The sequence below is a fragment of the Vidua macroura genome, chromosome 8 (genome assembly GCF_024509145.1).
Source record: "Vidua macroura isolate BioBank_ID:100142 chromosome 8, ASM2450914v1, whole genome shotgun sequence".
Taxonomy (NCBI): domain Eukaryota; kingdom Metazoa; phylum Chordata; class Aves; order Passeriformes; family Viduidae; genus Vidua; species Vidua macroura.
The window spans coordinates 4,532,361-4,548,596 of NC_071578.1; the positions used below are offsets into that span (position 1 = coordinate 4,532,361).

Consider the following 16,236-nt stretch of genomic DNA (forward strand, 5'->3'; position numbering starts at 1 on the left):
AAACTCCACAGGGCACTGCTGCAGCCATGGATATGCTTTTTGATCACTGCTTATAAAATGATTTCATCTCAGCTGCAATGCTGTAGACATCCAAAGGTCACATCCTGCCCTTGGGAAAAAAAAAGAGCTCCACGGATGAGGGAACTACACAGGCAAAGCACAGCTTTTTTTTCATGCCTTCAATCTTTTTTGCTTTTAGCTATTGAAGGAGAAAAAGGATGCCCAGGCTGTACATGGTGAGACTGCTAATACTTCACCTCAGAGCTGCCTTCCCTTGGAACTGGAGCCTACAAAAGCCAGGATTTCAGAGGCAGCAGTATTTTGTCCATGATCCACCCCCTCATGCAGTCCCAAACTAAACTGCAGAGCGAAAAAAAAAAAAAGTTCAGAATTTCCTCCTTTGAAAAAGTTAGATAATAAATACTAATTCATGGCATACTGACCCAAAAAGCTCCCAGCAGCTGGCCACGCCTGCCTATTGCTTATGTATTAGGAATTCCTGCATTGTGTAACACAGTTTTGCAACTGCTCTTGAACCACTGCCCATTTAAATGGAAAACATACCTTTTTAAAGCAAAAAAACAACAGTCAAAGCACTGATCTTGATGGATTCACCGATGAATGTTAACAAAATATTCCTGTAAACTGGTCTTTATCATCAACATAAAATCTGAAGGCCGTAATAAAAGTATTGATACGTTGGATATTTCTTTTATCACTGAGATAAAGAATAATGGAGGGCAAAAAAACCAAGCTGATTTCTCTTTGGGATTACTGAGCTGCACATGGGGAGCTGAGAGCTGCACTGATCTTTCCTGCAAGAAACCACCTCTGTGTGAAATTTCACCTGAGATTTTAAGCTAGGCACAAACGACCATGTGGAGGCTTAAATGGCCATAAAAATACCAACATTACAAATTTAATATGGGCAGGTGCTCATTCCTCAACCACCACAGGGCAGTTTCCAGCCATCAGCAGACAGCAGTGAAACTGAGAACTTCACCAGGTATACTTTCCTCTTCTCTCTGACACATCTATTTTCCAGCTGTAGCAATAGCTCAGGGCCTTTTAGTAACAAATATAGGTATTTGGCTTTGGTTTGGGGGGGATTTTTTTTTTATTTTGTGGCGGTGGTGTTGTTTTGGTTTATTTCTAGATCATTGAGAGTTGGGCTTGAATAAAGCTCTAGTTCCTAAATACCTTCAGGCTCTGATGCTCAAATCTTCCCAGACTGCTCAAATCTTCCCAGACTGCTCCTCTTTCTATTTATATGTTGTGATTATTGTGTTTTGTAATGTTTTTATTGAACTATTGCACAATGCCCTAAATGCCCACAAGCACGGCTAAGAAACCTTTATTAATTACATTATAAAGATGATTATTGTGAATTCAGTTAATGACCAAAAAAAAAACAAAACCCAAAATATAAATAGGTTATAGCATGAAGAATTCCCGAGGCAACTAATTCTTCAAGGACTTCAAAGGTGTGCTGGCTGCCAGCCCTGAAATGAGAAGGCAAATCTCTGCCAACTGGCATTAACAGGGCTAATAATCAGTAAACAGACTGCTAGGAGAGCAAGACAGAATACCAAGCCATGAAAAAAAGCACACCCAGCTGTAAACAACTGAAGTAATTTGGTTTCATAAAGAGGAGCCAAAAAGCAAATTAAGATCTGGGTTCTGGTTAGGTCATTACTCAAAGTGGCATCGATGCAATGATGCTCACAGCTCACACATGCTGCTTTTGGTGGTTATTTTGGGCTGAACTGCAGGGATGCTTTGGAGATAGAAATCTCACCAAAGTGACCTCTCCCCTTGTGCTGGGAGAGCTGTCTGCTGCTCTGGAAGGGCTTTTCTTGGCAGAGAGAAGAGAGCAGGTCTTCAAACAAAGCTTTGGGCACATCTCAGTCAGACATGGGGCTTTTCCCCACCCAGTTTTCACACGTTTTCCCCTTTTCAAAAAGGGGGTTCTGCTCTCCTTCAGAACGTTCTGCTCTCCTTCAGGACCTTCCCACTGACTGAAGTAAGGAGCAAAGTAATTATCCCGTTTAACGTGACTTTTTTGTTAGACATGGTGAAAGAGGAAAAAAAGTCCCATCCCAGCAGCTCTCTGTGCCACCCTCACTGAAAGGCTGCAGTTTCTGGGATAACTAAAGATATTAAACTACCCAGGCTGCTGAAAATAGGTGAGATTATTTCCTCCTGCACTCACCACTTGTTTAGACATACGCTAGGGTTTGAAAGCATGGCTTGGGCTTGGGATTCTCTGCAGAACGAAACCAAAAGAGCTGCAGCACTCACAAAACCTCTGGGCTGCCAGAACCGGTGACGACTGACACAAACCACAAACCAAGTTTTGCTTGGAGAACTTCCACCCTCCCAAATAAAACTCCAGCCACTGGTGTTTGTACAAACTTCCATTCATGCCATATAAAAACCTTCAAACCTCTGACTATGGAAACAAAAAATCTCCAGCAAAGGTGCTCAGCTCGCTGCAAACAGGGGGATCAGCAAGCCCTGCTGGAGAGTGACAAGGAAAAAGTGTGGGAACCTGCTGCCACACTTTCCTTTTTTAAATTGCAGAAAGCTGCAAGCCTAAATATTCCACTTCCTATTCAAGGATAAGTTGTGTAATTCACCAAAAAAAGGGTATTACGCAATGAAAACACTAAGAAAATAAGGAACAACATTCTACGTGTCACAGGCACTTTGCTCAAGAGCAACTCTTAGGACATTGGAGGGAATTTTGAGAGGTCTAAACCACAGCACCTTGCTAATAGAGATGCTATTGCATCAGTTATTTTTCCCCCAGTATAATCCATGCAGAAACTCAAGTCACCTCACAGAATTCTGGGAGGAAAGTCTGCATTACTGTGACATCCCTAAAAGCAAAAATATTTTCACAGCCCTAAATAATGGTAGAATAAAATGCTTGAAATCTCTCCAAACAGTAAACTGCACAAATCTGGCCTTCACTTAAAATATTTCCTGCAGCAAGAACCACTGCAAGATTAAAGTGAGGATTTTAAGTGAAATTGCTATTTGGCATAAATGCACATGTGCAAAGGGAAACTGAAGTCCATTTTCATCACCATAATATTTAGATGATCAATTCTTTCTTGGCAGTCTTCAACAAGGACTTTGTATTTTCCCTGCTAATCCAAAAGCAGAAACTCATTCATTTTAATCACCGATTTTAAACAAACCCCAAAGATCTGCCAAGCTAAACAAAACAGGGAATTTACACAAAGTTCATAGAACAGAACAGTTCTCAAATTAATGGTGACACAGGACAGATTTCAGACCAATGTGTGGTTGCTCATAGAACAAAAGAACGTTTGAGTAACAAAATAAAGGTGAAAAAATTTCAGGTTTTAATTGATATTCCACTAATTTACTACTGGCCACAAATTAATGCTTGCCCTGAGAAGAGCTTGGAAGGGAAAGGTATTGAGAATCCAGTTGTAGGAAGAAGTAAAAGCAGATGTTGGCAACACAAGAATGTTACCAATATCTGATGTCCCATCCCTGGAAGTGTCCAAGGCCAGGTTGAACAGGACTTGGAGCAACCTGGGATAGTGAGAGTCCATGTCAGGGTTTAGGATGAGATGAGATTTAAGGTCCCTTCCAGGCCAGACCACTCTGTGATAGTAAGAATGATCAAGTTATATGGAGAGAATTACATAAAGAGTTCTTGTGTATTTATAAAACAACAAAAAGTATTTGAAGATAATGGAATTGCCAAGGAAAGCCTTCAGAGAACTTTGGTCCAACCTCTTTAGTCCAGCTTCTTTCTTAGGGCGAATCAGACCTCTTTGACATCCAGTACCAAGGCTGTTCAGGATGTTCTTGCCACTGAAAATGGTCAGTGGGCAAATTCTTCATGTAACATGGCCACAATTTTCCTCTAGGAAGTTCCTATATAATTTCAGATTTACACTTTCATTTTTAGCCAAACAGGAACTTTTCTGACCACTTATCTACAAGGCAGAATAAGTGGGAAATTAATCAGAATACAGAATATCTTTGCTACAGCTCAGCTGCTGAATTACTATAGATCACAGCATTGGAAGGTTCTGCAAAGAAGGAATGCCCTAGATGGGTGCATCTTGGTCCAAGCCATGTTACTCAGTCTCCATGCAACTTGTAAAAAGCAATTTATGCTTTAGTGTCTTAGATTTAGCTCTAAAATGGGCATTACCCTATTTTATCTGATTGGAACAATCTCAGGCCTTAGCAACCCTTGCAGAACCTCACAGGGAGAAAATATGTATATAAAAACTTTCAGGAATGCCAGAAATTCTTTTATAAACCAAGTGCAGTGGCTTGAGTGCAAAACAGCCTCACAGTTATAGCAGCAAGGAGCAAAAACCATCAGAGTTTTGAGCTGATGAGGCTCAAAAGCAGCTGGGTGTCAGCAGGGAGGGCAGGAATCCAGAGAGGAGTGACAGCTCCATCTAAAACAACAGGAAACTGCAATTGCTTCTGTAAACAGCAGTGGTGAGGTGGGAGGAAACCCAGCCTGTGTATAAACAGGCAGCCCTGGGAAGGGAAGGGAAGGGAAGGGAAGGGAAGGGAAGGGAAGGGAAGGGAAGGGAAGGGAAGGGAAGGGAAGGGAAGGGAAGGGAAGGGAAGGGAAGGGAAGGGAAGGGAAGGGAAGGGAAGGGAAGGGAAGGGAAGGGAAGGGAAGGGAAGGGAAGGGAAGGGAAGGGGGAGAGCAGCCCTGGGAGCAGGAACATGTCGTTCCTGCAGCAGCATTGCCATATTAATGCAATGCTGAGGGGGGCTCGGCCGAGATGAACAAATTAATTGGGAGCCAGAAGCCCTCTGACAAAGGCACAGAGCTCTGGTGGCCGTGCCAGCAGGGCTGGCAGTGCCCTGCACAGGCAGCAGGAGCAGCATGAGCAGGGAGATGCTCAGACACACGGAATAAAGGTGAAGGACAATTCAGGACGAGGGCAAAGAGTGCTGAGCTCAAAAATATCATTAACAGCAGCCCTGTCCGAGCTGGAAACACTAAGAAATGTAAGTCAGGTAGTTATGGAAGAGAGTCTGCCTCATTTCCTGCAGACAGAGGAACAGAATATTTCAGCCAACAGGTTAAAGCAGAAAATTCTCTTCTCTGCACAAGGCTGAAAATACAACAGATGAGTCAGGAATAATTTCTCCTCTCCTTTTTTTTCAGCCCTGCTCAGTTTGTGTCCTTTCCAAGTCGGGTCATCACCCTGCTTTACCTCCCAGCTCCAACTCAGTACAGGCAGAGAACCAGCAAAACAACCTCAAAACTCCCATTAAGTGCCAACGACATGGTAATTCCTATATCCCACATGTAACCAGCAACTATCTGATCTTGAGAGTTCCTCCTGAAATTATAAACACATTAAGATCTCATTTTAAGTATGTGAGAAACTTTCACACTGCGTCTTCAGAAGAAATCTCTGCTTAAGAGAGGCTTAGCTTCAACTTCCAGGAACCCTGGTATGAAGACACCAGGGAATAAAAACAAGTTCTTGTTTTCATGCCTCTTAAACTTCTCTCTAGCCTAAAAAAAAACCTCTTAAGGGGAAAGCCTATAAAAAGCTTCCTAGGATGCTGCTTTTCTGCAGCTGGAGGAGGCATTGATTTCACCACTTCGCTGTGGCAGGACTTAGGAGAGACATGGAGTTGATACAAATAAGGGTCAAATCTATAGGAAAAAATGGATAGAAAGCCCTCAGAACAGTAATAAAACAGACACTGCTCCTGCTCTGGGGTGTTGTAATTGTACAATACATGAACCCAGCATAACTACATTGCAAAAGCCTCAATTGCCCGAAAAATGTCAGCCTTTGGCAGTATTTTCTACATCTGCCTCAAGAATCACTCCAAGACCACCCAGATTTGTTTTAATGTAGACATCAGAAATCAGTGAGTGGCTGGGAAATGAACGTGGAGTGATGTGGATGGATGGTCCTCCTGCCACCCTACCTGGAGAGCTGCAATAAGGGTGTGGCACTGACACTGGTGAGGAGCCACTGTCACACAGCCCTGCTCCTCCTGTAGGTCCTCATGAAAGGTATAAAGGACAGCAGATCTCAATTTCACTCTCTCAAAAATGCATTTTCCAAAGATATTAAGAGTCCTGATTATTATATTCACTGCTCCCCTATGAACAGCAGCTATTTAAATATTGATATTCTTATCTCCACACCTATCCTGCTTTATTTCATGGACCATCCAATTATTTTTAATATTTACAAGTGGCTTCTGCTTGCCCACTTTCAGTGTCTGAATACAGAAGAAGAAAACAAGGGTTAGCCAAGCTTTACCTTCATAGATTGAAGTCTACACAGAGATAGAGAAAGGGCAGACATTCCAAACAGTCCCTGTGCTGTCCTGGAAAAAGAAGTGAATCATCCCTTTAACACCACAAATGTTGAAGCATGAGACTCCTGAGGGGTTGTGTTTATTTTGGGGGTGGGATGGTGGAAGGGGAGAGACTTGTTTGGGTTTCTCTTCCTTCCTAGTGCTTGGTCCATCCACTCCTTCCCTCCTCCAAGAGGACTTTCTGCAGATGCAGATCGACAGATCATCGATGCTGTTAGGAGGGCAAAGCCAAAACTGCAGCCTGAAAGTTTGAGAAATAGAGTAATGGAAAAGAAAAGTAATGGAAAATGGAGCAGCAATGCTGGCAAGGTGCAGAAAACTGAGCAGGGACTCATGAAAGCTCAGTTTGCTCTCAGCTCTGCTGCTGCCTGACCTTGAGCAAAGCTCTTTATCTTTCCTTGCCCTAGATTCACTATCTGTGGAACGGGGCAATGACAGCGGTCTCTGGAAAAATATTGAGAGCTCCTCCTAATGTCACCCTCTGCTACAGAAAATATTTCAAATTTTAGACCACTGTGCATGGCTACCAGATTTAATATGCATTATTTTATCCAACAGTTGTCTGGCAACAAAAATATGTGCAAATCCAAGTGCTACCAGAAACATTTAAGCACCATTTTAAGCACTCTGCTGCATCCTCTGTCTCACTGGGATTTCTAGCAGCAGTTCTGCAAAAGTGGATGTAGGAATTATTCATTTCACATCCCTCTCCCATGTCTCACAAAAAAAAAAAAAAAAAGCAAGGAGATGGAAAGACTGAGAAACCCTGATGGGGAAAAAGTGACAGAAACAAGATTGAGGTTTGGTTAAGCAATACCACAGAGAGTTTTGATGGCACTGCCACACCACTGCTCGCAGTGACAGGACCTGCTGCCCCCCTGCAGGAAAGGCAGAGGAAAGTGCATCTGCTCACACATTAAACACAAATTTGCTTTGTTTTTCCACTTTTTTCCTCCACAAACAAGCTCCTGGCAGAGCACTTGCAACAAATTGCACAACCCAGCTGACCTCCAACCTTTTGCTTCCCCTTATCAGTGCACCAGGGTGCCTGATATTAACCCAGAATCTCAAGCGCTGTTCTGCCTGCATAATTCATCTCCAGTTGCTAAAATATGGTAGCAAAGATCATTTCAGTTCATTAAACTTTAAAATAACTACTCACCTCTGTCTTCTCTTACAACCTTAAGATATCATAACTGTCTTGTTACCTACAGATATAAGGTCAACATCCATTAGAATAAGATCAATTATTTTATAGCCCTTTGATATAAGGGAGTGGAGGCTTATTTCTTAGTTATATTCTTCTCTTTGAAGCAGGACAACCAATTTGGGAATCACAATGACCTGCATCCAGAAGGCAAAATAAGTCTTTTATTCTACATCCTGAACGCAGCCTCCAAAATAGTGTCAGGTATTCACTTGGGCCCAGTCACAAAGGCAGTGGGACTCAGTGCCAAGCCCAGCCAGAGATCCTCGAGGCCCCAGCAGCTTCTGGGAGTGAGGAAACGCTGTATTTACAACACAAGTTAAGTTCCACAGTACCCTAGTTTCTATTTCTGACGTTGCTTTCTTTCACTCCAAGCACACGTAAATTCACATTTGAAAAATATTTTCCAGCTTCTCCTATTTCTTGGACGGCAGAGCCTGAGAGCTGCTCAGGATCTGCTGCCTTCCTCACATCCTAACAACACTCCTGCTGCTTACTCATGGCCTCAAGTATTCCTGCCCAGTCCACAGGTACCTTTAAATTTCAAAGCCCAGAAGATGAAAGGATTGAATCTTTCCTTGTTCCAAATCTGTATTTACTGACTTGAGTGTTTGAAGTCTGGAGACTGCAAAATTACTGCCTGCTCCTTGGGAAGGAAATCTAGATGTGGAAAGGGAAAAAGGTGAGCTTCTTTTGACAAACCACTTCTTACAGTTGCCTCCTCTCTGAGCTGAATATTTGGCTTTGGAAAAGCTTTTTAACCCCACACTTGGGAATTGGTTCTCTTCTGGAAAGATGTTGCTATTTATTTCCATTGCCTTCAGCTGCCTGTTCATTCCCTCCCTCCCTCCCTCCCTTCTCCTGCTGCTGCAAAATAGACTGAGGAAAAGTTGGAAAAGAATGATGTTCAGACCACCCAAACAGCAGCTGAGGGAGGAGATGACATTTAGCAGCACTGGAATGCTTATTTGTGCACTCAAAACCCCAAAAACCTGCTCCTCCTGGGTCATTTTTAATAGACTTGGCACGTGCCAAGTAACCTGCCAAAGTCTCCCAACACTTATTCAGCACACAAATAATAATAATAAAAACACTGCCATGTGCCTGTTATTATCTTCGGGGAAGCAGCTGAAAGCCTTGTTCATAACAACAGTATCAACTTCCCTCTTGATAAATATCTGGCCGAGTTCCCAACCTTCACAGATTTCCCAGCTGAGTTTCTCTCCCTGCCCTGATTATTCCTTCCTGCCAGGCTCAGCACTGCCAGCCCATCGGCACTGCCAGGCACAGGAATGCAGGCAGCTCCATCTTCCCATCCTCTGCTGCACTGAGCTCACTCTCAGGCTGCTTTGGAAGGACTCAGTTAATGGCAAATGGGTTATTGACCGCCGAGGTCCTTTTCTCCTGCCAGATAATTACACAGAGACACTTGGATGCAGTTGTGCCTGGTGCATTTCAAAGCACAGTCAGCCACTTCACAAGAACTTGAGTGATTTTTTTTACTTCCCCCTTGCTGTCTCTAGTGTGAAATCAGGTGATGAAGTAGCAAAGTCTGTATCTCAGTGATACACAGCTTTCTAGACTGAGAGTTATCCCTCACCTCTGCCTTCTCCCTAGGCACTAATGACCTGCTTAATCTAAGCTCCCATCAAACCCCAGATGTGACATCATGGTGTGAGCATGCCTGGGACCGAAGTGAGAGCCACCTGTGGCAGATGCCAGCAAGCTGAGGACTGCTGAGCTCACTGAGATACCACATTTAGACATGGTAAACCCAATAAAAAACATGAAAACATATAAAACCAGCTCAAAACCAGGCAGAAAATAGGTAGAAATGGAGAGCAACCACAAGGAATGTTCTCCTTCCTCGGGTTAATGAGGAAAGGACAAATCCAGGTTAGTTTATATTTTACAGTGTGAAGAGCACTACGTGGAGAGAAGGGCACACTGTCCCAAAACGCCTGCCAACACTTGTGGGAAAAACGAGGAAGGGAATAAAGCCAGGTTTAAGTTGTGTGCTGAGCCTTCTTCCCTTGGTCAGCAGGAGGGATTTAAGGCCACCAAAAACATATTTGCAGAAGAAAAAGAAAACATCCTCCCACCCAGCATGCTGAACCTCACTGAACATCGAGGTCTCGTGGCACTGACCTCGCTCCTGGGTGTGGGATGCTCTTACACAGCCACGGTTTCTGCCCAGGGGGCATTCACCTTCTCACTGTATTTCCAGTGGTATCAGCACACACAGAGCTGCAGCAGCACGGGCTCTGCAGGCCTGAACATCCTCTGGCAGCTCATGCTCTGATGGAAAGGGAAGATTTCTGTAGTGACAGCTGCAGCTCAGGAGCTCTGCCCGGGCTGGGCAAAGGGGCACAGCAGGATGGGTGGCACTGGTTATGCTGCCACAGCACATGGCTGGGAAGGGCTGGAGTCTTTTAAGGCTCATTTTGCACAGGGAATCATCCCCCTTCTGCACACAGACCCAGAGCAACCTGCTCCTGCCACTACTGCATCCTCTCAAACACTGCTGGTATTTGAAGAAAAGATTCCCTGGGAATCTCCTCAAAAAAAAAAAAAAAAAAAAAAAAAAAAAAAAAAAAAAAAAGCCAGCGCTGGGAGCGGACTGTAGGAAATGAAAATTGAAAATTACAGAAAGTTTTACTTTATTTTAAGCAATATACACATCATTGTACTTGACCAGCTACTGAAATAGTGTGAAGCTTAAAAACAACAACAGAAAGTGTTTTCCAAACACTTTCTCTATGTTCCTATTCCTTTGTTTCCCAAGGCTGTTGCATTGTATTGACCAAATTATTTACATGGGTGTGTTACAATGAAAAAAAAAAAGGCTAGAAATAACTCAATCTTTAGGTAGAAAAAGCACTTCTGATGATGAACTCAAAATAAAATTAAAAATTAATTACTTTAAGGAGCCAAATATTAGGCAATGTTTTTTCAAAACATCGATTCAAGCACTTTACAGCCTACTTTCCATCCCTTTTTATTTCAGGTTCTCTACATGTGAAAAAAAAAGCTTTGCTGGTAGCAATGTTTGCTCTCATCCCGGGATAAACATGTGCTACTGGTTGGCTTCTCCAGCGCTTTCTTTTTGTTCCAGAGGTGCAACAGGGCAAAATGATTGTCTGGAATTACTCCTGATGGATCTACAACAGCAGAGCTTTCCCAGACAGGGACTCTGTGCAGCCCGTGCATTTTCTGTACCCCCCACCAGAGGCACGTATTGCTCCCAGCTCAAACACAGCCCCAATTCTGCAAAGGTTTAGCAGAAAAGGCTGAAAAAACAATATTGGTTTCATGAACCGAGAATAAAAATCACAAGGCATTGTCTTACACTGGGCATCAGGAAACTGTGGAGTGAAAAGTTTGATTGTCTCCCGTGTCAGCAAATGCCAGCAACGTGCCATGGAGCACAACACAGCTTTGACACTGAGGGGACAACCAGGGGTACAAAAAATTGATTGTGTTGACACCGAAGCTGTGAGCTTGATCTGTAGGCTGAACACACAGCCACTGTACATCAGAATGGTTTTTTTTTGCTGGAGAGATGGCTAAGTGTAGAAAAAGATGTGTTTAAAAAAAAAGGAAGTCCAGAAATTATACAATTTATACCAAAATAACTAATCCTCACTAAAACAGCACTGGCTTACTAAAAAGTGACTACCGCTTGAGAAATAAAGGCTTAATTCATGCTAATTTTTACACATTACCCCTTAATGGTGCTGAACGGCTTGGAAGGGATACACAACCTCGGCTTACGAGGTTTAATCCAGCCCGTATTAGGGGCTGTATTTTGTGACGATCATCCCCTGCTTATCCCAGCACGGCTTTGCCCCGCTTTGTGTCACACCCTGCACTCACCGCTCCTACCGCACCGAACACTTCTCCGGGCTGCTCAGCCCCCGTTTCGTAACCCGGCAATGCCTTTTCACACCGTTTACAAATAACCTGCATCCGTCCTGCACTCTGAGTACTCACATTACATTCAGTTTGTCTACGCTGACAACTAAAGAATGCTGAAGGAGAAACGCCACGCATTGTTACTTATGGCCGGCCATCTCCATCCTCAAAAAACCCCAACAAAAACAAACACAAAACTCTAGACTGAGCTTAACACGCTGTTAACAGGCTTCTCCCTTTCCAGCAAGTCTCTCATTAATAGAGCGCATCTGCTAAGCCGGGCCAAGGCAGGCAGCAGCCTGCTCTGCCCACCCCTTTGCTCCATCACATCTGAACGGTTCCTGCATTCCTGGCTTTATTCCCCGGGGCATTTCCCTGTGACAAAGCGCCGGGACGGGAGCGCGCTCGAGTTATTTCTCCAAACTTTGCTGGAACCGCATCGCCGGCCCCGGCTCCGCAGCCGTCCCCGCTTCTCAGGGTTTGCACCAGTTTCCCCCAGTTTCGAGCCCGACATCACCCCTCGGGGGGGTGGGAGATAAGTTTAAATCGCGTACAGGGTTTTTCACCCCCCTGCACTTGGCAGCCGCTGCCAAACCTCATTCTTGCTCCGGTTTCTCGCTGAGCCGGAGCGCCCGGCCAAGCCGCGGCCAAGCCCCGTCTCCGGCTCCTCTCCGGTCCCTCCGCCCCGCACGGCGGCGGCAGCGCGGCCGGGGAACCGCGTCCGGACCCGGCACGAGGATGCTGGGGCCGAACCCCCGCGCTTCGCCCCGCACCCCGGCACATCCCCCCGCGCATCCTCACCCTGCCCGCAGGCTCCGCGCTGGATGGCGATGATGGGCGGCTGCCGGAGGCTCTCAGCGCGGCGGCTGGCGGCCCGCAGCTGGCAGTGGCTGGCGTAGGTGACCGCGTCGCTGCCGCACACGGGCTCGGTGCTGGTGCACTGGCAGCGCCCCGCCGCCGCCCGCTTGCGCACGGTGGCTGAGGCGGGCACGGCTCCGGGCGGCACCACGCACTGCAGCCCCTCTCCGCAGGGCGGCCCGGCGCCCCCGCACGCCTCGCCCTCCTCCGCGCCGCACACGCGGCAGCAGCCGCAGGCGTCCAGCACGGGCCCGCCGGGGCAGGCTGCGGGCAGCGCCGGGCAGCGCGACCGATCGCAGCGCTCGGGGCAGGCGGGCGGCGGCGCGGCCAGCAGCGACGGCAGCACGGAGGGCAGCAGGGCCGCCAGCAGCAGCGTCCAGCCCCGCAGCGGCATCGCGGCGGCGGCGGCTCCGGGGCGGCGAGAGCGGTGAGCGCGCCCGGGGCCGGGCGGCCGCTTTAAAGGGAGACGCGGCGGGGCGGGGCGGGACCGCGGGCACGGCCCCCCCCCCCCCACGGGCTGGGACACCCCCACACCGCCCCCCCGGGACAGCGACATTCCCCCGGGACAGCGACACCCCCTCCCTGCCGGAGGTCCGGCGCTGCGGGGAAACTTGGCGGTGCAAGCGCCGAAATCGCGGCCGGTGATTAAGATCGCGGGAAAGGGTGATAAGGCGCTCCTGCAAAAAAAGAGAAGAGGGATGTGAACGCTTATTCAATTCAGGAATTACGGGAAAGCAATCCAAAGTAAGCGCCGATAAAGTTTCCAGCTGATAAGGGGATGCGGGCAGCGCGGGGCCGGTCCCGTGGTGGAAGGAGTGTAGGATACATCCATTCTATGTAAATGTGCGCAAATATCAGGCAATTCATATCAAGATCAATTCCCCGCTGGGAACGGCCGGTATTCCCGTGAGATTCCCGGCTCGGGAAGGGCGCGGGAGGCGCTGGCCGGTACCCGAGGGATGGGAGGAAGGATGCTCCCGAGCCTTCTGCTCGGCCCCGCGCTGCACCCGACGTGCTCAGAGCCGCAGGGCGAGGTGGATACCAGCAATTAGCAGAAGGTTAATCAACCGAAATAATCATAGGGAAAAAAAAAAAAAGAAAAAGAAAAAGGCGTTTTCCACCATCCCACAGGCAGGCTGATCCCATTTATCCGGCAGCTGGGCACCGGCCAGAACCTATGGACAGCGGCCTCTCTGCCATCTGCTCTTTGGGCACATACAAGGTGCCCTGAAGGAGGTTTAATTACAACCAAGTGCCCTCCGAAGGACAGGGCATCCCTGCCAAAGCTGAGAGGGAACGGTTTAGCAGCGCTGGAAACTAAGCAAAGCCAATTTTTTTTTAATTACAAGCCGATTAAACTTTTGAACTGACTCCCAATCTATAATTATTTAAGTGTACCTTTATCAGGCGCCGATAACCAAGCAGCTAATGAACTTTACAACCCATTAGGCAAGAGGAAATGCTGTTAACTGTTAGATGAGCTGCGACCAAGGAGTTGAACTTGTCAGCAACTACATGAATACAAAATAATTTTAAATATTTTCTCCTAGGAAAAGTTTAACAACGAGCCACTTGAGCAGGTAGAAGGAATGTCCCAAGCACCAGAATTTAAATTGTTCCATGAAACACCATAAAAACGTATCAAACTGTGTGCAAAACTTACTGAATTGTTGGTTAGTACCTGAAGCTTGGAAACCACTTATATTCCAATGTTCCTAGGTAAAATTCCAGTGTGAACTCTTTACATCTGCAGTTTTCCAATGACTTCTACACTCTGCAAGAAAAGAGATTTCAGGAGAATCATCTGATTTCAGAAGCGGACCAAGCAGTAAAACGGAACAATTCAAAGAAAATTGTCTTAATACAAAAATAGTTTGTGTTATTAAATCTAAGAAAAACTCAAAAATGTTTACAAGTTAAAAATCTTTTAAGTGTATGTATATACACACACACACACATATATATATATATATATATATATGGGGGATATATATATATAGCCATATAAATATGATAGGTATCATGGCAAAAAGTTTCCAAGTAATTAATTATCCATTGCTTATTGGCTACTTTTAATAGGCTTTGGGGTTTTATAAGCATGGGGGTTTTTGGTTTGGTTTGGGTTTTGCCCCTTTTTAAATAAAGTATTTAAGGAAAGGTGATGAGCAAGAAAGAAAGAAAGAAAGAACAACCCCCATCAAAAAAAACCCCAAACCCATTAAAAAAAAAAAAAAAACCACAAAAAATGCAAACAAACAAACAAACAACCCCCCCGCCAAAAAAAAAAAAAAAAAAAAAAAAAAAACACACACAAAAAAAACCGGGTTCAGGAAAGATCTCATTAACTCCTATTTGGAAGCAGGAACAGAAATATTCAAAGATAAGTGAATTATTGTGGGGTTTCATCCTCCCCAGCCCAGAAAGGCTCTCTGCTCTCCTCTCACATTGCTGTGGTCAGATAACGCTCAAAGCCGCTGGAGCCTTATCTCCACAGACAGGAAAACATTACCCACAGTGGGAAAGCTCCAGGTTCTGTCATCCTCTCTCCCTGGATGATTTTGTCTCTTTTTTATCTTCACCTTTGATAGTGGTTGTTTTAGAGAGCAAAGGTGTACAATTATTTTTTTTTTAAACACGTCAACCAGTACTATCAGCTTCAAACTCTTTTTGGGAAGAATGTAAATCTTCTACTGAGTATTAAAAATATTTTATGATATTAATTTTATAGTTGTCATGTAGGTGCACAAAATAAGAATATAAACGTCTTGCTTTCCAGAATAACCGAGCTAAGTCTTTGGGGAGGTTAATAAATTAGCTCACTGAAAAATAGATCTGTTATTTGTCTATCTGATCTGTGCAGAAGTGCCTTAGACCTGAGAGGTGCTGCATACCCAGCAGTTATTATTTCTCCTCCACCCGACACAGAACAGTTCCACAAGCCAGCAGACATTAACCACCAGAAAGGCCAAAAATGTGGTCTGAAAAAAACACTCCGGAGTCTCAGAGGAAAAATATCTCCTACTTTTCACGCGGAACTGGGTGATAGGAGGCTCCACCTAGAGATCACACGCTAGAAATTCTCCTAGAGGCATGGAAGTGTGGGCACTGCTGTCAGGGACCCAGGGATGCTGTGCCAGCCCGCCCTGCCCGCAATGTCACCCTCGGAGCAGCTGGGCACACACGGAAAGGGGGGACGCAAGTAAAGGATGAAAAAAGGGCACACTCGGCCAGAGAAAAAAAGGGTAAAGTCTGAGTCAAGAGGGGTCCCGGCCAGAAAAGAGGGTGAAGGAGCTTTGGGAAAGGTGGAATGCTGATAGTATGAGTAAACTCCAACATCTTGGACTTTGCAGAAAGCTTTTCCAACTTTATGCTGTTTGCTTCATCATTATAATAATTTTGCTTCATGCCTTAATGGCTTCCTCTCAGATTTTCGGGGGGAAAAAGTGCAACATCCCTACTCCCACCTCCCAGAAACCCAGGACTTCTCCACTTTAAGATAACAAGAGAAATCTTACAAAAACTTGAAGAAAAAAACAAGCCTTTATAAAAAACTAGATTCACTGCTACATACAGAAGAAAAATGCCACTGCTTTGAAAGAGAATGGCTTCAAACCAGGGAATTTAAAACTCCACGTTCTTTTCCTGATATAATCTAGCCCTGGTGCTTGACAAGCATTAACTGCTGGCATAATTTACAAACTAAACGAACCATCAGGGTGCCTTTTGTAAAGCCTGACACGAAGCCAAGCGAGCTGCCCCGAGAAACAATTGCTAATGTGCACCGAGGGTGTCTTTGTGGTCAGGTGGCATTTCCTTCCTGTCGGAGGGCAGAGCTACCAGCAGGAGCGCACGTAGGACGCTGCAGGCTGCGAAACAACCCCGAAACTTTG

The 16,236-nt window shown here is 45.6% G+C and overlaps 1 protein-coding gene across 1 annotated transcript in view; it reads right to left on the reverse strand.

Moving 5' to 3' along the window:
* HTRA1 (HtrA serine peptidase 1) overlaps positions 1-12,768 on the reverse strand; it is a 31,503-nt gene extending 18,735 nt beyond the window's left edge. Inside the window, exon 1 of the mRNA XM_053983545.1 lies at positions 12,290-12,768. Within this exon, the coding sequence (XP_053839520.1) occupies positions 12,290-12,740 (451 nt within the window). The 5' untranslated portion in view covers positions 12,741-12,768. The remainder of the gene's footprint in view (positions 1-12,289) is intronic.
* Between the last annotated feature and the right edge of the window lie 3,468 nt (positions 12,769-16,236).